Here is a 19,672-nt window from a genome sequence, read left to right as displayed (position 1 = left end):
GTATAAATATACCCTGTAGAGTACGCGGTTATGCTCTCGGTTTGTAGCCACGTGGAGACGCTTTATCCACGTCGAGGTGATTTATAAGTGCCCCCAGTTGCGAACGACCTTTGAAAATGCTCTTATTCGAACCGTGAAGCTCAATTAAAATCAACATGAATTTAGTGTGAATTCCTCAATTTTGCTTTGTTTTTGTTTTGACGATACTGGACCATCACTTGTGCCAGAAGGAGTGTTGTTTATTTTAAGACTGATAAAAATATCCTCAACAACACTATTCTGTGTTGCCTATTCTCCAGGAGGCCACAGATCCTTGTGATCACTTTTTCGTAGTATCTAGGTAATAAAAACGCAGAAAAAATTTAAAAAGTAAAATTTATTTTGGCACAGAGAATTGTTTACCAAGTATTAAATATGTTACTAAACAACGGATTTATAAGGTACGTTAAAGGAATAGGTAATTATTTCGATCGTTGATTTAAATATAAAACTCCTTCTTGATCCTGGGGGAGTTTATAGGGCCTGGCTCATACTGCGTACTGCTTCGAACCAACTTGGTCTTACCGCACGGCTATAAACAAAGATTTTATATAATTAAGGTTCAAATCGTGCTGTCAAAGTCAACACAAGCGGAGGAAATGCGTACAAACGGAATTCAGATCACACCAACTGACAACCAAGAAGTCTGTTCTGGGACACTACACCTTACAGAATTTGTGTTGTGTTAAGCATAAAAATTGGCGAGTTAATGCAACTTCAACAGCGGTAATCTTAAAGACAAACTGCTGCTAGGGAAGGTAAAGAAGGAAGATCGAGTTGAGGGTACATTTTAGATGGTGCGTATCCGCTTGTGTAACCTTGACAACTCAAAGCTAGTGTTATTTTTAGTGTCGGTGATAAAGTGAGTAAGAGTGCAACTATAGCAATTAAAAAATGGCAGCCTAACAGCAAATACATATTTAAAAAAACGTAACACACCATCACCTCTATTTCCCATACCAAACCCACATAAAATGATGTCTATAATACAACATACAATTCTTTTGTCTCTATCTCTACTACCATCCTTTTTGTCTTGCGCTCTTTTTTGTGCCTCTTTAGCCTGACGCGCTAAAGAGGGCGGAATTAGCCAGAGTTTTAGGCCCGCACGTAACATGGTTTCCATAATAACACAACATACAGCGGCCCCATTGATACGTTTAGTCAATTCTTCTTTCGTTAGTTGGATCAACTTGCCGCTGTTGTCTCTGAAACCGGAAATTGAAACAAATGAAGCAGTTGTCACTCGGTCTTACTTCGGTAACAGCAACCTAGCGGGGAAGAACGACGGTGCCGTAATCATGGCGACGTTGTGTAAGTTCATCCTGTTCTCTTTTTCATGCTTGATCACGTTCAAGAGAAATTGCAACAGCAATTTGTAAGTGTTGCGGTGCTCGATCGGGAGGAGCAGAACCAGAAGATTGAGGGCCTTCAACTTGTCTTCGTTGTTGGGGATCACTGAAACAAAGCTAAGAAACCGTCGCAACAAACATTGGGTACTTACAGCTCGTTTTGTAAAACATGTCGAACAGCTCCATCGTGAAGACCGGATCGGGCAAATCCCGCAGGAGCTTCTTCAAAACGCCGGTCAATTCGTGAACGGTTGCTTGCTGGAGTAAGCTTTCAACGTCCTGTCGATTTGTAAAAAATTTCGATTCGATTTCGTTGCATAAAAATTCAAGTTTCTGTTTCTGGCCCGCCAGTCGTAGAATCCCGTCTTCGCTAATACAACGAGTATTGAGTTGGCTCACTACGCTTTGGAAAATATTAGGGACCATGAAATTGTCGGTGGGTCTTTGCATGTCCCGCATTACTAAAGTTGATAGGTTGACTCCGAAGACGTTACCACCTGGAAAATACAATTTAGAAGGGTCTTACTTCGCTACCTTATGGTAGCGCTTGCCGAAAAACGCATGCGCATTGTTAAGCAAGGTCACCAAAAGGGACTACGTGCGGACGTTTACAATCAGTTGACTTGCCTTTGTACTTAGTACTGGCCTTCCGTTTCAGGAAAACTACTTTGTGTTGATCAAATATGGCGACCAATTCTACGTATAATAACGGTTTTAAATACTGATATTCACTGTCGGTGAATTCGTCGATATCCACACCTTCATCACAGGAATCGAGGTTTTGAGAAGTTAGCTGACTGACTTTGTTTTGTTTCATCAAGCCTTCGAAACTGAGGATTTCGTTTTCGTCCCCAGTGATATAAACTCTGCTACAATTGTTCGCATTATTGCTAATTTCAAAACTGTTTTGGCTCCGTGATAACTCGTTACTTAACTTAAGAGGTTTCAATCTAGAAATAAAAATGAGTTTTTGTGTGAACGCGATTATGAACCATACTCAAAATTATCTCCATTGCGATTTTTCAGCGGTTGCAGATGAACTTCAGTCGTAGGGTCGCTCCCGCTTCGTTCTCTTTGGGGTCTAGGTAAAGTCGAGTACTCATTTAATGGTTGGTAACCTTTCAAAATAACATTTTCAGATCCTAAGTGTGCTACGTCCCCTTTGTCGTTACGATTAAATTTTTTATTTTGTATAGGTTCACTGGACGTCCATTTAACTTTCGCTTTGAATACTGAATGACTAGATTCAAGTGGACTGAAAGCATTCGGTTAGAAAAAAAACCCAGTGCGTAATTTTGCATTACAAAGGAGGTAAAGACGACAATTGTTGATCATCATCCGAAGTTAAATCGTCATTTAAAATTCCGACCGAGTCTAAAGAATCAGGTGTCGCACTTCTAGACCTTGTGCCGGTACTAGATGTCTAAAAAAGGCAAAAATCACCTCAAATCGCTACTTTCATTAGGATTTACTTCAACATTCCACGTTACGTCGCGTATGTCTTGTCTTTGTTTTCGCCGGGGTTGCCTACTATGTAAAGTCCTATTAAGCGTCCGAATCCGTGATTTGACCGTTTCAGCTTGTCTTTCAGTCAAATTTTTCTGCCTCACGGAGTCATTTATCACATTCTCAGTGATCTCTTTACCTTGACTGTATAATTTCGTCAAGTCAGATAAACCAACTTTTTGAAGAAAATCGGTCGCCTGTTCCGCTTCTAAAATAATAATAGTAATAACGGTAACTACGACTTGGCTCAATACCATTAGGCACATGTTCCTCCTCGATTTCTATCTCATTGTTAGTGTCTTTGACTTCATTTATATAGTAATTAAGGGCCTCTTCAGATTCCATAACGAGAACAACTATATAGTCTTCATTCTTGTAATAATTCTTTCTTCGCACATCTGGAAGCAATAGCGACATGTGTTATAATAGAATGTCCACATCATTACAGACTATTCAATTAATGCGAATGGAGTTTCTATTCTTGAATCGTGAGTTGCAATACTAATTCTACGATATTAAAAAATGTCCCGGCCGTTCGAGCTTCGCATAGAAATGTACCCACATACCACAGGACGCATAATAGGCCCTAATTATTTACCGCCTATATTTATTTCATTCACGAGAAGACGCCGTCAGGGTACACGTACACATGCGATTTTTCGTTTAGACGCCAACTGTCACTTTACACAAACTAACCTGGCTATTTTTGTGTCCACGTAAATGTTTCGTGACTCGGGAGGATGTCAATCGCTCGAAAAGTTGATTAGATATATGGCCGTACTACGAAATTACTCGCTTGATAAAATAATGAGCAAACAATAGAGTTACGCCAGACTTATTCAAACGGAGAAAACGGATGCATTTATGTTGCAAGTGTAAATTGTCCGTTTAATTACAACATAATTAACGCGCATCGCATTTTTCACACTTGTGTGATCTCTTGTCATGTAAATCGGAATAGCACAAATCGGCACTCTTAACAACTGCGTCTGACTGGCGATTTCTGATGGGTTTTTATCTCTTGACATTGACAGTAAATGAGAGTAATTAGTAAATTTTAAGTGCCGACAAAGGTCCGTGAGTCATTTCTTTTGATCAGCACAAAGGACTATTATTTTTGTGATATGTGCGTTTCACGCGCCGACCGTACTTAAGTCAGGTTTAAGTTTCACTTGCGCTGCTGGGCCAGAAATATTAGGGCTAGGTCAATTTTACGAACATTAACAGTGAAACTCAACATTCAATACGAACGGTGAAGGCCGGCAAAGTTATCTAATAACGCGAACTACTTAACTCCTTTCTATATTTTCATCGTTCTTCATAAACTGGAGCAGCGTCTTTCTTTCACGCGTCTCCGGGTTTGATATTATCATAAATAATAAAATCAGTTGAAGTATAAGCTATAATTTTCAACCTACTCAGTCTTTGTATAGACTTTTCTACATTTGTAAATTTTATAATACGGCGAGGATGACGTCATTTCTTTAAACTGGCAAATTCAACAGGGCACGGCGCAGATTAAATTGTGTAAGTATGACCAACCTTGAATAACCAAAGTGGCGGTGATAGTTTTACTATATCACACCGGAGCTGTTGCTCTTTGTTTTGCGACAGTAAAAAATTAGAAAGTAGATAATTTATTACACCAAAACTGACATAACTTAAATTAAATAGGAAGTGTGACAAATCAGAATCCGCAAAAAACCGTGTTGTATTGTGAACCCCACTTTGACAAATTCTGCCTTCTACTAATTAACTAAACTACTTCAAAACGTGGTTGAGATTAGCATCAATAATTATGAGCCATTAAGCGAATGTTTTAAATTTCGGGAGCCACTTAACATTTTTGCAATGATTTGAAAACTGAAAGGAATCAGCGTACCATGAATATGATTGAAGCTGACTGTTACTTTCGAAATTTTAACGCTTACTTTTTACGCACAATTCAATGTTTCGGTGATGGAGCTCCGTAATACGAAAACCCAAGTTGGCGTTTGCCGCCTTGTCGATATAGTGTTATAATTGCGCTACGTCACAATCATGTTAATTCGTTGCAGAAATTGTCAATGACACAAAAATCGCGTTTCCTGATGACTTGATAGAACAACAATTTATAGACAATGTGTAATATCATTGCCATCCTCCCGAATCCGGTTCTAAGAATTAATAATCAGTACTGTCTTTGTGATTACCGTATCGCAATTAATGTTTTTTGTATTTCTGTATATGTAAATGTTCTTCTGGTAGGTATATTGTACATATAAGCCGCGACAAGTATTATCTAGATGCAGAGTGGGTTGTGAATCATTATTATGCAAAGTAGTGGGTTTATTAAACCCTCAGGTCTTCGTCACTCTTGGTAAATTGTGAAAATCTGGCAAGAATTACCATGGCAGTTAAATTTAAAAAAATTGAAACTTACGTCACATTATTTCTATGATGCGGAAGACAAAACTTGCACTGACTTGACTAGTAAAGACTACGATCTTCCTCTATTTGCAAAAATCAGAACGTTATCATGGTGCGATAATAGATGTTGGTTTTTATTTATTATCTCGGCTTATTACATGTATTTATCATGATTTCGTGTGATTTAATCGATGATGAGGAAAAATTTCCAAGCACGTACTCACATTTAAATATAGTGTAGCAAAAGGCGCCAAATTTAAATGTCTTTCGGGTTTAAAAGTTATAAACCGGATTAAATTTTGCTAATTACTAAATTATTAACATAGAAGCATCTTGATACGGAGATAAATTACAACACGAATTCGTTGAATTGGAAACTAGAATCACAAGGTTGATTTTCTCAAGATTTGTCCCAGATTATTTTCCATTATTCTTTTTTGTAGCGGTACGTTATAATAAAAACCCAATTTGTGATTAACCACAAATCATTGAAGCGTTATCGGAATAAAAATACTTCAAATTTGAAAGCAACGAGATAAATGATGTTGATAAAATAAATCTGGTATCGATTATAATTACAGATTTGATGTAATATAGTCAATATTAAGAATCCATCACTAATAGATGTGCAAACACCATTTAATCTCGGTTTAGTAATCAAACATATCTGAAATAGTTTGTAAATAAAAATTTAATAGCATTACATTGAAACGAAAGTGATTTTAGAAAATGCATTAATTAGAATGAATGTTATTTTTTCACTTTCCAGAGCTCCGTTTTGTTGCAACGATTAAAATATTAGTTAATGGTGGATGGGTGACATAATTTTTATTTAATATGGAGCAAAATTGTGACAGGCGAATGTAGTTCTTGTGCGAGGAGTCAATAAGATGTCGTGGTTTTAGAAAATGTAATAATTGTTTCGATTTCATGCACCAGAGAGTAGGTGATCGTGTTTTTAGACCCATAAATAATACCTCTGGTTGGCTTGATGTCTTCTTGTGGTCTTTTGTAACGGCCGTGCCAAAATTTACTTGTTATAAATTTTGCGGTTTACTTAACCTTGGGAGCGCAAACAAAGTGTATTAGTTACACATGACAATATTATAATCTAATCTTTTTTACATTAAAACATCTTGAGCTGGAGAGCCGAGTAAATAAACATCACAAAACAATTAAATTACGAATGTAAAAGGAAAAGTTTAATGTTTCGGATGACAAATAGTATATGGGCGTAAAATAAGAACAGGTTTGACTTGGATTATGTTAATCCTCTTGTAACTTATTCGAAATTAAATTCCGCATTCAATCAGTGTTATGTTTCTGGGTTAAATTGTGGTTAACGGTGCGTGTAAACGGAATCATGGCATCATTGAAGTTGTTGTGTAAATATTATCAAAATTTTTGCTTCAGCAGTTTGTTAAACTAGACTACGAAATACAGTAAATAAAACAATCAACGTGGGAGTGTTACCAAAGTGTAGATAAGTAACTGGAACATGAGGTCAAAAAAGAAAAGAAAAACTCACCACCAACGAGTCACTTGCAACTTCCAATTTAAAATACGGGGAAAATTGCTTAACAATATAATAAAATGAACAATGTATGCACACCAAACACTTAAACAACAACGAACTCTTATCTTCTTTTATTTACTTTTGTTGAACGTCAACACAACAAACATCACAACATCCTTAATTAAAAAAAAATTCAAAAATAACCACACGTTTAAAAAAAGAATATATACACCTCTAACAACTTCCTATTCTAAGATAATATTGGACACCAAACCTAACCGACTCACTCCCCACTAAAAATAAAAACAACACGCAGAAAACGTAAAAATACTAATCTACTTAAGTAGTATAGCGGCGCCCCCTAACGCCTAATCCTCGCAACAACCAATGACGTTTTACTAGTTGCATAAGCGCGACCTTTGCATCCCACGCCAATGTCAAGAACCACTTTCTAAATATACTCGTACCAAATTAAAACACCAATTAACTCATAAACATATATTATATACACATTACAGTAATACTGGATAACACAGTTACGACTTGGAAATAATTTGCGCTTTCAGCTCGATGCACATCTCCTGCTCTTCTATAATCTGTCTCACCAAATTGATCTTCTTTATTTGTAAAATCTGATTCTCTTTAAGAAACAAGTCCATGACTTCGTCTAAATTCTCGTTGGGAATCATCATCACTGGAGGCATTTCCGGCGTCAACTGGCTCTTTAGCATGAGAATCTGATTGCGCTCCTCTTGAATATCTTTAAGTAGAGAATCCCTCAGTGAGTGTAAACCGTCGTTTTTCAACTGTAACAACGCCAAGGTGTTATCCAAAACAGACTCTGTATTAACATCACACTCTTCTATGTCAACAGGACTAATATCTTCACACTGACATTCAGGTACACTTGATAAATTTTGCTTCTTCTGATGAGTATCACTAGGTTCTTGGCTCTCTTCTTTTACTTCTTCTTTTTCTTCAACTACTTCTACTTTCTCAACCACTTCTTTATCTTTGTTCGCACTTTTCAGTTTACGCTTTAGTTGAGTGATTATTCTTTGTACTTCCCATAACAGTTCTTCTCTTTGTTTTGATATGCAACAGACGTTCATCTCTTTGTGTATTTGAGTCAATAGAGATTCTTGTTTTTTTAATTCTCTGTCGATCTCGACGGGGTGTTCGGGTAATTTCGCCCCAGATTCGAGAGGCGGAACATACCTTTCTATCCTCGTATTTGGAAATAAGGCTGGACAGTGGTGGAGTAATGCGTGTAGAAGACGAGAGGAGCAATGGAAAGTGTGATTTAAAGCTGTGGATAAGTTCTGCTTGCTCATTTTGTTAAATTTCTCCTGGAGAAAAAAAACACAGATTATGATACAACGTCGAGAAAAAATGAGAATATAGCGTTGTCTGACAATCAAAGTATACAAATTTAGGTTAGAATTGTGCGATCTAAACTTGCGATATTGTCAGACGACGCCGCATATTTTCAAGTATGTTTAAAACTTACATTTAATGAAACATTATGTAAGTGGGTAATAAGCCAAGCTAATAATAATTTATTATAAGGAGGTAAGTTATCGACTAAAATTTTAAGATGTTTTTCTCTTGTGTTTAAGTTAAGGATGGCTCCCGCCTCCTCGAATCTAATAAGAAGGTCGTTAGTAAACACCGGTTCAGGCAAATCCCTACAAAAATAACGTTAGTACGTTGCCGTGAACGTTGGATTGTGTACCTTAAATACGTTTTTAACAGACTTGTTATTGTAGGAGTATCATAATCACTTAAATTAATATTGCCGCGCTGGTTATACATCTTACGTATTTGTAAAACCTTCGATTTTGTCCCGCTGATTTTGTACACGCTTTCAAACGATATTCCTATGGTTTCTACATAGTCTATACATTCCCGTACAGGTAGAGGAATGTCAACACCGTCATGGCACCGGCTTCTTTCCACAGCCACCTCTATACTAGCTCCAAAAATCGGCAAGATATCTGAAAAAAAGTACAATTAAGGCAACTTAACTTAAGTAGGCGATGCGTGACGTTTCACAGCACACCCAAAGATAATTTTTTGTTATAATATTATATAAGCATGTAATTTGTTTCAAATTTGACGTACTGCGCATTTCGTGTTTAACTCTGTACCTCACGGCGTGTGAGCCGCGCTTTAGTTTCCTCATTAAGTCAAACTTAATTAATGAACTTTACCGCCAATGTCCGCAGTTTCATCTAGGGACTGTTTGAGTTTTTTAGTTTTTTCATTTTTGCCCTTTTCCTTGTCAAGTTTCTTGTCGTTTTTCTTGTCTCTGTCCTTCTTCTTGTCCCCATCTTTTTCCTTCTCCCTAGATTTGTCCCGTTTCTCTTTAGTTTTAGTGGAAAATTTGAAAGACTTGGCTTTTTTCGTTTTCGACGGGCTTCTAAAAATCCGTTACCAGTTTTTGAAATACCAATGAACTCTGATTACCTTGATTTGAAATTTTCGTCAGCTGAACTTTCCCCTTCTAGCGCAGCATAACCTTTATCTTTGTCTTTCTTCTCTTTTCGTTTGCCGATTAGATCTTTTTTCATGGCTTTTTCATTTTCGTCACTATCTAAAAATGGGTGAATTTGATGATTAGGGATTAATCACTTAATTTATTATTACAATCGCTGTCATTATTGCACTGTTTGTTTAATTCCGAAGCGTATAAGCCTGGGAAATCTTTCATTACGTCTGGGCTATCGAAATCCATGCTGACACCTTGCAGAGTGGTATTTTTAATTAATAATCTGGTTTATTATTTTCTTAAGGGGATTTTTATCTTTGTTGCTAAGCATGTCGAAATAAATATGTGTAACAAGTTAGACAACACGCTACAAACTGACAGACAGCTGTTCGAGTGGCCATCTTTGAATCGATACGAGAGTTATGAAAAGGAGGGAATTTCAAAAGAAACGGCAGTTCAGTTTTGTAGTTTTTTTTTTAGAGTTTTTTTAGTGTTACAGGAAGACAAATCTTTGACCACACTTCCACAACACGCTTTACAAACTAACTTAAATCGATACAATAAATGCAAGGAGTTGAGCAAAATTAAAAACATTAATTATCACAAGATTTGTGTTTTTTCATCTAATCTAACAACCAAATGCAATATTCACGACGTTGGTTTCCAATTAGACAAAAGAACATTTTTTTATAAAACTATATTATAAAGGATGATTAATTCTCTAAACACACGTTACAAAACACAGTAAAAAAACTCCTTGCGTTGTCCTATAATTTACAGTTTATAAACATACCAGTAGGAATTAAATTATAAAAAATATATAAGAGTAAATGACACCTAAAAAGTGTTAACAATATAAAACAAATCGGATTTAGTCATATTAACAAAAACAAATGAGAGTTTCAAGTAACAACACCTTCTCCGAGTCTTCCCCTAATCTTACTTTTTATCAAAGTTTACTATAACTTATAAATATTCTCAAGCTACATTTGATTAGGGGCGAACGTTAAATAAGAAAAATAAAAATAAAACAATAACGTAACAAAAGAAAATACATGGGCATTACACGATATTACAAACTATATTTTTTTGAGGAAATGCATACCTTAAGTAAATAAGTAAAATTTACCATTGTATGATTGCCATTTTCAATGAAAAGTGCAAACATTCTTAGCTCAACTAAAATGTACATTGCTGATGCGCAATTATTAAATGAATAACCTTAAGAAATCTCACCTAAGCAGTTATATGTGTAGCCCAGCTATATAATGCATAATATATTGGTACACACTAAAGCGAAAAAGAAACAGCCTATTTTTTTATATGTTATGTATGGAAGTATTGTGAAGTGAGCCCATAAATTTTAATCATTATTTACACGATATACCAATCGTCACGATATATAAGTAGTTATAAATCCACCAAACTCGCACAAAAATTGAATGACTAAATCATACGCGATATTAATTTAACCGATACGGTCTCCACTGACATTTATAAAATATTGCGTTGCATAGCTATTCATTTTGTAATTACTAGAAAAATATGAAACTATCAGTTATTTTAAGGCAATGGCACTTAACAACACTCGCAAACCTACTTACACTTTTATACATTAGTTATTTCAATTTTATTTATACAAACATCAGTGCTGATAGTTTATAATAATTAACTTTAAATTATAACTATAATTTAAAACATTATAGACTACACTTAAAATTTTACAAAAAAAGACCAAGTAAGATTATCAAAATTTAACTTGATCACTTAACTAGAACACTTGTTGGAACTTAAGCAGCATTAGTGGAATTTTCAAGTTTGCCTGCAACAAACCGAAAATCAACCAAACATCAAAAAACCTAGCCATAAATACCGTCTGATTCTTTCTGTCGCCAAGATTCGGTACTATTTCGATTACTTTTAGTACGGCCAGATCCAAAAGACTGAGTACGAGCCCTTCCAGCACACTTAAAACCTATTCCAGCCGGAGCACTCGTTCCAGGCTGAGCGTGAGCAAAATCATTCCTAGAATAAAAGTACACACATCTTCATGCTCGATCAAAACTCATTTCCGATTTTTCTGCCAACGCTTCGAAAATAGCCTCAACGATATATTCGAAATGTAAGCAGAATCATGATTTCCACGTTGATCTTGCAATAATTCTTTTTCGTGATCTGCGTAATCTTCATTGCACAACGATTTTTTTATTAAATCTCATCTCACACAAACAAAATAATCACACATGCCGATATCAAATAACAGGGAAAGTTCAAGGTTTAGACTACAAATCGCTTTTTCTATCCATAGGTGTACACGTTTGGCTGCTACGTAAATAAAAAAAAAACTAAAGCTTAAGAAATTTTAATTAAAAACACAACTTCAATACATTCTTACATACATTATTGTGTCTTATAAATTCGTAAACCAGATGAAAAAATAGGAACATACATTAGCAATGTCCTCCCGCCTGATTACAATAGTGTACCAATAATAACCTAACACCATGTCTAATTGCCTATTTCCCCTAATAACAAAAAAATCTAAGTCAGTGAAACTAATATAAATGCAGTTAGAGAGCTCATTTTCGGTTTCGGTCACGAAACTCTCTTATATTACAAAAATCTTCAGCCATTTTGAATCGAGATCAAGCCAAATATAGTCACTTGAGGCGGACCGCAGACCAAACAATCATTACACACAAAAATGATTAAAAGCCGCTTTTCATGTTTCAAACTTTTGTTAATTCTTTGGCCTGCTTGATAAGCTAAACTCGTTAATTCCACAGATCTCAGCTGCAAGCTTTAATTCAGATGTTAATATCAATGGCCCTAAAATGCTTAAAATACCGCAGCGTTTTTATTGAAATGGATTTAGCTACACGCAAATCCTTGGCGAGACCTTTCCCTATTATTATTATGATTATTATTAACAAGTATGTATCAGCCTAATATATACATACGACTTTTGTGTGTATATTTTGAAGGTTATGTAGATCACCGTCTAAATACACGAGTATATCCCATGATCTACACAATCTTCCAGACTGGTACAATTTTTATTACATAATAATATTGCTGCCATACCACATAGTTTCAACAACCATGAGCTTACCTATGAGCAACGTTACTTCCTGAAGAGCGCCGGCCTACAGAGCTATCGTCACGTGATGTTCCTGGTTCAGCGTATTGAGTTTCTGAAAGACTACGATTGCGATTTTTATTTTGTCGATACTGAGCACGTCCATTTTGACTTTCCAATGGCTAAAATCATCAACATTAACCCCAATTTTCAATTATCACCTTTCCGGATTACCTCGACTACTCTAAAATCCTCGATGCTTTTAAACTTCGATAAATACTGTTTTAATTTAGTATTCACGTACAAGCTCTTGCTAAACTTGTAATATTTCATAAAAGCCCAAAATTTTTCTAAACCATACAATTGTCCGTTTTCGTAGTCTCTGAGAGTTTCTTCCTGAAAGTCTTGGTACAGGTGCGGTCGAAACCTGACTTCGAGACCATAGGAATAAAATCGAAATAGACATTCTAATCCGTAACGGTATCCTTCGCTTGCATCTTCTAATGCCATCGTCTTAAATTCAACGTACATCGCTCGATTGTAATTTTCGCGTAAGAAAAATGACCAGAATCGGAAAAGGGTGTTCATCTCATTGCTTTGTCCAACGCCGTATCGTTTACGTTCTGGAAAAACACAAGAAGTCGGATTATAACTTTTCCTGTTTTGGTTTTTCTCGAATGACGCTAACCTTTAAAGCACTTGTGCCGGAATTTGTGGTAGGCTTGTTGCGTGAAGTTATTTTGTTGTAGCAAGGCGTGTGATGGATGCTGGAACACTGGTAAGGCTTGTGGTACGCTGCCGTAACTGGTTCCTAAGTGACTCTCGCTGGGGCTAGTTCCAAAGCTGCTACTACGAACGTGAAAAAAACGTAAGCACACCGAGAAAAAGCGAAATTTGTATTAACAACCTGGCTGAATTAGTACGAACACGGTGTTCTCGAACATCCATGATCCAACCAACATGTTGTTCCACTGGTGGGTTACTCGAATGCCTAGTTTTCCGTTTTCTAGGAGTGTGAGGATCAGGAACTTCGTCTTTCGTAACGGCGTAGAACCTTGGCACATTTCTATGTCCCGATGACTTCTTGCTTCCCGACGGTTTGCTAACCTCGACCTAAGCCAACAGACATACTGACATCCTGCTCATGTACTCGCAGATTGTTATACCACGCCTACTAATTATACTACTATAGAAGTAAGTTTTTGATCCACAACTGACGCAGTATCGGTGTCTAACTAAATCGTTTTCGTAAAGACTTTCATAACATCACAGTTTTTAGCGTAAAAGTTAACGAAAGTACGATACCGTAAATTTCCTCGCATTAGGCGCAGTCGGTAGGATTCGCTCCGGTAATTTACGGCACCTACTTGCGTTAACTCAAAGCGATCATTTGTGAAAAAAAAACTTACTACTGGGGGAGGTGGAGGAGGTACTTCAGGATTTTGTTTCTTGGGTGCAGGGGGCGCCATTTTCTTGAACGCCTCCTGTGTGATCACATTGACTGTCTTATAACTGCCTACCGAAGAGCGATCCTAGTAGACAAAACTTACAAATGCGTTAATAAAAAACTTAACCTCTCTTACGCTATGCCATAAGTCTTCTTCGTAGTAGTAAAGTCCATCGTTTATGGCTTGTTCGAGTTCCTGCGTTATTTTTACCCGAGTTGTTCTATCACCGGTCCGATCGTAGCCGTCGTGCTTGGGGACGCGAGAAGTCGTTTGCGTTACGATTAACAATTTGTTGATATCGTTATCACTCAGTTCGTCTGAATCCTCTTCGGTACTAAAAAAAATTGTTAGTATATTGGTACATGACGCTTGATCCCGAGTTCCACTCCAAACCGTCAATTTTTCTCGACTAATAAAAATAGAGACGTTACGCGTTTTCAAAATATTGGTTAAAAGTGGAAGCGATAGGATTTTTTTAATGAAAGAAGTACCCCTCGTTCGAAAAAGTATTTTGTCGTCCGCTCAGTAAGCATTCATCGATTTCTTCGTCGAAATAAAATTCCAGTTCTTCTCTCTCGTAGGGTTTCATTTTGGTTTCCTTCTTGCCTTTGTTTTCCTTATTCTTTCGCTTAACTTCTCGCCAACTGTCTTCGTCAGTTGTGGAACCGTTGTTTTCCTTACTATCGATATTGTTCGCGTTATGATTTTCACTAGCACGTTCTCTATTATTTCCAATGTTGTTTTCTTTATTATTTTCCTTATTGTTGTCGTTGTCGTCGGTACTGTTCATGTTGACATTAGTCTTATTATTGTTGTGTTCGGGGACAAACTCAGGCACTTCCGGATTCAAATTTTCTATTCGTAAAGTCCGCGGCAAAGGCGGAGGAGGAACTAATTGAGATGCGACTTTTTTAATATCATTATTACCGTCTAAAAGAGGCCATTTAGTAGGTTCGTGTTTTGGACGAACCTTAAATCCCGAAGCGAACTCTATTTTATCCGAACTACTAACGGCGTCAATAATCAAGTGTAAGTTATCAGTCAAAGATTGAACGCGGTGAAAAGACGCGATCAAAGTAATAGGGAGGTAGCCTTGAGGGTCCATTTTCCGCCTCAAGAAAAAGTCTCTAGAAAGGTTCTCCTCGCTGAAGTAGTACTCTCTGTGAACAAAACGAAGAGGATGTAGAGCGATGGAGGTCCGTAGTGATGGAATCTTACATTTGGTGCCGGATGTATTCCTTCAGCGTTGGTTTATCTAAATTGCCGTAATTGTTGCTATTGAAGTAAAAAGTGCCCATGTATGGTACAACATAGTTTTGCGTGGCAAACTTGAAGAAAAAAAAATTACCAAAATGATTTTGATGGGGAGTAGTGGTGTAGGGAAATACCTGGGCATATTCCGCGGGAAAATCTATATAATCTGGATCGCTCGGCATTCTATTGGTTGGTCTATTAAAAGTGGTACGTCTGCCTCCCCTATTACGTCCTCTACCTCTAGCGGCTACGGAAGCCGGTCTGGGAAATCTCCCATTGACTTGAGGGCCGTCCCGCAGTTCGGCCCTCCAGTCTCTATCACCGTCACTAACAGTCGATTGTGCATCGCGATCGGGTCGTCTTCTCGGCGACTGATCTTTTTTATGAGCCTTACTTAAATCGATCTCTAACGGTACCCACTTGTGTTTCGACGATTTTTTTTTATCCTCGTGATCCTCGTGCTGTTGCTGCTGCTGCTGCTGCGGTTGCACCTTCTCTTTGGGTGGTGGCGGCGCCGACGATTGGCCTGGTGTGGGATTGTTTGACGCTTTTTTCGACTGCAATATTTATGTTTTTATTTGAAAACTACTACTCTTTGCCAACGCTATAAATAACTCACCTCTGGAGGGACGTTATCACTCAGCGTTGGCCAGTCGCAAATATCCGTGAAGTTGCTGGCCTATAATTTTCACATAAATGCATATTCCATTATTAATATTCCTAGATAATACATTTAATTAATACAACAGAACAAGCTTGACGACAAAATTCGAACAAAAGAATGCGGCGGCACTTGCTGCCAACACTGCAGAGTAATGTCATAATTTTACTGACCCATATGTAAAATTAGACCGCTCGGGTGCATTATTTTTTAATCAAGTATAAACCGACTCCTACGACCGCAACCTACTAGATCGTATCGCTATCAGTTTTGCCTTCTAAGAAGTTATTTAAACCCTTGCGTTTTGCACGGCGGGGGGCGGTTATGAAATGTGGAGTTTGGCGCACAACCAGCGTGCATCGACACTTCTTTGTTTGACTTTTTTAAAACTTTTTAACTTTAAAACACGAAAAATGTCCTGTTTACCGCGATCGCGCTAGGAAGGTCAAGTTTCGCGAATTCTCAATGGTTATATATGTAAATTGCTCTAACTGTTCAATGCGTAGAAAAAAGTTATAAATAGACTGATTTTTATTTTCCTTAAAACAGACGAATTCGTTCGATTATATAAAGTGATCCTTTTGTGTATTGATAACAGCGGTGTAGATAGCGAGAAGTCGATTGTTTGTCGCGCATGTCCGACTTACGTTAACCCTTATATCGAAGACATTTCATCGTTCGTAATGGAAAAATCTACTTATCAGATTGACATATTGAACGAATTTTCAAGGTCGTGGCGGATGAAAATACAAACATATGACATTTAATTACTGTTAGAGTGACATCAAACAACCTATTTTTACATTTTTCATAAAACTGATAATGATAACCGAGTTAAGCGGTGTGTATGTATCGAAGCGCGTCAAATTTAGTCGTTCAATGCCATTTTTAATGAACGCGAATTTAAGTAGATTTATAAAAATACGTACCAACTTTCGATAGGTATTCATTTAAAATATTTGTATAAAAAATGTGAGGAATCAAAACGTTACAACTTACGAACAATACAACACCTTAACTAAAAACAATAGCAACGTTTTCACGTGGCCGTTTTTATCTTCTACCTACAATACTGGTATTGCAGAAATTCACAAAATTTGACGTATGCAGTCCACATGACCAACCCATTAAAATTTATCAATGTGTAGAAAAAAATAATAATCGTGTTACATGAAACTTTACGATTGCCTATTAAATATGTGAAAAATGACAATAATGATAATAACAGATGGCGCTGCTAACAAAAATTTGAATAAGCTTGCGTTTTTTCACTCGACCAATTAAAACGAAAACAGTTAATTTTCTCAATTACGTGAATACCTTTTACAGTCAAGGTTAACTTGATCTTGTACCGGGTAACAACGCCTGTCTACTGTTAATAATGTCATTTAAAAAGACTTCCGGTTCAAATCTAGCAACTTGCGACCCAAATCTCTTGAATTTGTGCCAATAAAAATACGCCTTCTTGATTTCAATTTCACTCTTTAATTATATAATGGCGATTTTTTATCAATATTGGATTTTGACGCGGGAAGCGCCGACCTGAACGTCACGCTTTGGTGGCTGCGCTTACATCTCGCATCCTCTTCCTCACTTCTTCGTTTAATTGACCAATATTTTACCATTTTCATAAACACCACCTAATTAGCCACTTATCGGCGCGTATAAAATTTACAACGAGACGTCGTAAAAACGTCCAATTACGACCACATTTTCAAAACGCGTGGTGCCGTAGAAAAAACGTCGCGATATTGTCTGATTTTGAATTGTGGTTCAAAACCTGTTCAGGAATTATTTAACAGGTGGAATTTAAAAAAAAAACCGAACGAACTTTAGGAAAAAATCGAGTATGGTATTTCGAAACTTGCATCAGAATAAAAGTGAAATTATTATTTTGTGTCTGTCGTAATCTCGTTTGATACTTCGTTACGTGACCCAATTTCTGACATCTGACATTTGACAAGCGACAATGGACAAGTTGAACGCTCAATACGATTATTTGTAATTTTTCCCATTACACAAAAACTTTGTTGAATGGGCGAACGGAATTTCCACTTCCGGTTTCGCCGCACTTTTTGCAGTGTAATTGAATGATTTATCGTCAAGCTCGTGAACATGAACCAAACTTAAAATACGCAAAAAATAAAATAACACAGGAAAAAAAAACAAAAATTAAAAAAAAAAATGCGTTAGGTGATGCAACAACGACGATTCCGTACAGCGTGTTTAGCACAGAGTGGCCAATTTGCGTGACAACAAAACTTATCAAAAGCGCCCTTTTGGTGTAAAAGTCCAATTAAAATCTAAAATGCTGGAATCGGATAAGTGGAAGGCAGTCGTGCAGAAGTTTTGTTGTTATAGCACTGACCTTTTTGTTGAATTTGCGCCTGTCTTTGGGGGCTTTGACCACGGCCGCCGCTTGATTCTTTTGTACGGTCTCCTGCTTCTGCGGTTGGAGCACCCGTTTATCACTGAGGGTGTCTTTAGCTGCTTGCGGAGCTGCGTTTTTGATTTGCCACGCGTTCACTTTTGGTATAGGCGCTGCAACAAACACTTTTTTAGTCTCGGTTTGCTCGTCCTTCTGCGACTCCTTCGACGGCTGGCTCTCGAGCTTCTTCGCGTGCTTCGGTTGTTTCTTGAATTTGTCGTGAGTGTCCTTTTTTTCGACGGTACCGTTCACTAAGTGTTTATGTTTGTCTTTTTTTAACTGATCATGCTTTCGGTCCTTTCGGCTGTGGGCTGGGACTGGGGTAAAGGTATCACTATCGTCTTTCGGGTCTTGAGGCTCTGGAGTGGTTGCCTTCTCCTGTTTGGTCGTGGCACTGTGCTCGTTTTTCGTGTCTGCGATGTTTTCCTTGTTGCTGGTGTTACTTTGCTTGAAGTTCAAAACAGCATGTGCATATGAAGCACCAGGGTTATCTGAAGACGTAGCTTTATTGTCAGTGTCCTTGGGGACAGGATTTGGTGTTGCTACACAATGGGCTTCCATCTTCGAGTTAATCCTCGCGGGGTAAATGCAGCTATCGTGGTTTAATAATATTTTACGTTCAAACGAACAATATGGAGTGTAACCATGTTGGTTTATGAAAGCATGGCAACCACAACTTGATAATATGTACCGTCACACGACAACATTTACAACTATTGTTCAAAGCACGTTATATAACACGCAGTTAATGTTTATCATCGAATTTTAACTAACTACAACTAACTGAATACAAAACTTTTGTTTCTTTCACTCATTCGTACGATAATCACGCTTTGCAGCCGACACTTCTAATTTAGACCTTTTAGGGATATTTCACTTTCTTTGAAGGTTATCAATGAAGTTTCGAAGCGCGCCAAATTTAAACCGTCAACGCCACGATCACCTAGTGACTCATTCCACACCAACTGAACCACTGAAATTTTTACCCTTTTTTTTTATTTATGCAATTCATCGTGCTCAAAGACCACAGTTACCCCCACCACTGAATCTTTGACAAAAAAAATTAAATGTCAACATTCTTAAAACCAAATCGTACAATATTCGTCGACAAACTGAAATGATAGAAATTAACAGTATTGAAAAAACAGAGCAACGATCGTTTCTTTGTCAGGGTGGAATGACCAATATTCAGTAACAGAACTTCAAAAAAATCCCACATCCACCACTTTGACAACAAAAAAATAACCAAAAACGAAACGGATTTCGTAATCACACACAATGTTGCACTCCCGATTTGGAATATCGTTACATTATGCTTAAATTATTACTCGAATATTTATGACTTGCTAATTCCTTCACAATCTACAAGTAATCACATATTCGCAACTTGTTTAAATATTATGTGAGTAATGTCTAAATTCCCTACATTTTAGCGATTTTAGTTATTTGGTTAGTGCTGCCATCTGTTCGATGACACGACACTTATTTA

At 37.1% G+C, this 19,672-nt stretch overlaps 3 protein-coding genes across 10 annotated transcripts; all 3 read right to left on the bottom strand.

Moving 5' to 3' along the window:
• Positions 1 to 358: 358 nt before the first annotated feature.
• On the bottom strand, positions 359 to 7,152 carry LOC135141259 (rho GTPase-activating protein conundrum-like). 7 transcript variants are annotated; one of them, XM_064072193.1, is made up of 11 exons: positions 7,055 to 7,152; positions 6,835 to 6,998; positions 3,152 to 3,295; positions 2,864 to 3,105; positions 2,696 to 2,814; positions 2,389 to 2,646; positions 2,019 to 2,341; positions 1,544 to 1,888; positions 1,296 to 1,497; positions 1,037 to 1,247; positions 359 to 571 (listed from the first exon to the last, which is right to left on the bottom strand). In XM_064072193.1, the coding sequence occupies exons 3-11, from the start codon at positions 3,240 to 3,242 to the stop codon at positions 479 to 481; spliced, it is 1,884 nt and encodes a 627-aa protein (XP_063928263.1). In that variant the 5' UTR covers positions 3,243 to 3,295; positions 6,835 to 6,998; positions 7,055 to 7,152; the 3' UTR covers positions 359 to 478. The 7 variants fall into 7 exon arrangements, with proteins under 7 accessions (XP_063928263.1, XP_063928262.1, XP_063928265.1 ...); XM_064072192.1 differs by having other exon boundaries at positions 6,835 to 7,145; XM_064072195.1 differs by lacking the exon at positions 6,835 to 6,998 and having other exon boundaries at positions 7,055 to 7,125.
• A 153-nt stretch (positions 7,153 to 7,305) lies between these two features.
• Positions 7,306 to 9,694, bottom strand: LOC135141723 (ralA-binding protein 1). The gene is made up of 6 exons (XM_064073070.1): positions 9,472 to 9,694; positions 9,292 to 9,418; positions 9,036 to 9,244; positions 8,558 to 8,819; positions 8,333 to 8,510; positions 7,306 to 8,171 (listed from the first exon to the last, which is right to left on the bottom strand). The coding sequence occupies exons 1-6, from the start codon at positions 9,557 to 9,559 to the stop codon at positions 7,359 to 7,361; spliced, it is 1,677 nt and encodes a 558-aa protein (XP_063929140.1). The 5' UTR covers positions 9,560 to 9,694; the 3' UTR covers positions 7,306 to 7,358.
• A 74-nt stretch (positions 9,695 to 9,768) lies between these two features.
• On the bottom strand, positions 9,769 to 19,489 carry LOC135141721 (la-related protein 1-like). Of its 2 annotated transcripts, none has more exons than XM_064073068.1 (13): positions 18,124 to 19,489; positions 15,714 to 15,773; positions 15,229 to 15,651; positions 15,059 to 15,168; positions 14,332 to 15,000; positions 13,976 to 14,174; positions 13,802 to 13,924; positions 13,300 to 13,505; positions 13,081 to 13,241; positions 12,627 to 13,015; positions 12,426 to 12,574; positions 11,187 to 11,338; positions 9,769 to 11,135 (listed from the first exon to the last, which is right to left on the bottom strand). In XM_064073068.1, the coding sequence occupies exons 1-13, from the start codon at positions 18,742 to 18,744 to the stop codon at positions 11,104 to 11,106; spliced, it is 3,294 nt and encodes a 1,097-aa protein (XP_063929138.1). In that variant the 5' UTR covers positions 18,745 to 19,489; the 3' UTR covers positions 9,769 to 11,103. The 2 variants fall into 2 exon arrangements, with proteins under 2 accessions (XP_063929138.1, XP_063929139.1); XM_064073069.1 differs by lacking the exon at positions 18,124 to 19,489 and adding an exon at positions 16,685 to 18,091.
• Between the last annotated feature and the right edge of the window lie 183 nt (positions 19,490 to 19,672).

The sequence above is a fragment of the Zophobas morio genome, unplaced genomic scaffold (genome assembly GCF_036711695.1).
Source record: "Zophobas morio isolate AGI-343-1 ecotype UQ-CSIRO unplaced genomic scaffold, CSIRO_AGI_Zmor_V1 ptg000044l, whole genome shotgun sequence".
NCBI classification, from domain to species: Eukaryota; Metazoa; Arthropoda; class Insecta; order Coleoptera; family Tenebrionidae; genus Zophobas; species Zophobas morio.
This window is presented reverse-complemented; position numbering and strand designations above follow the sequence as displayed.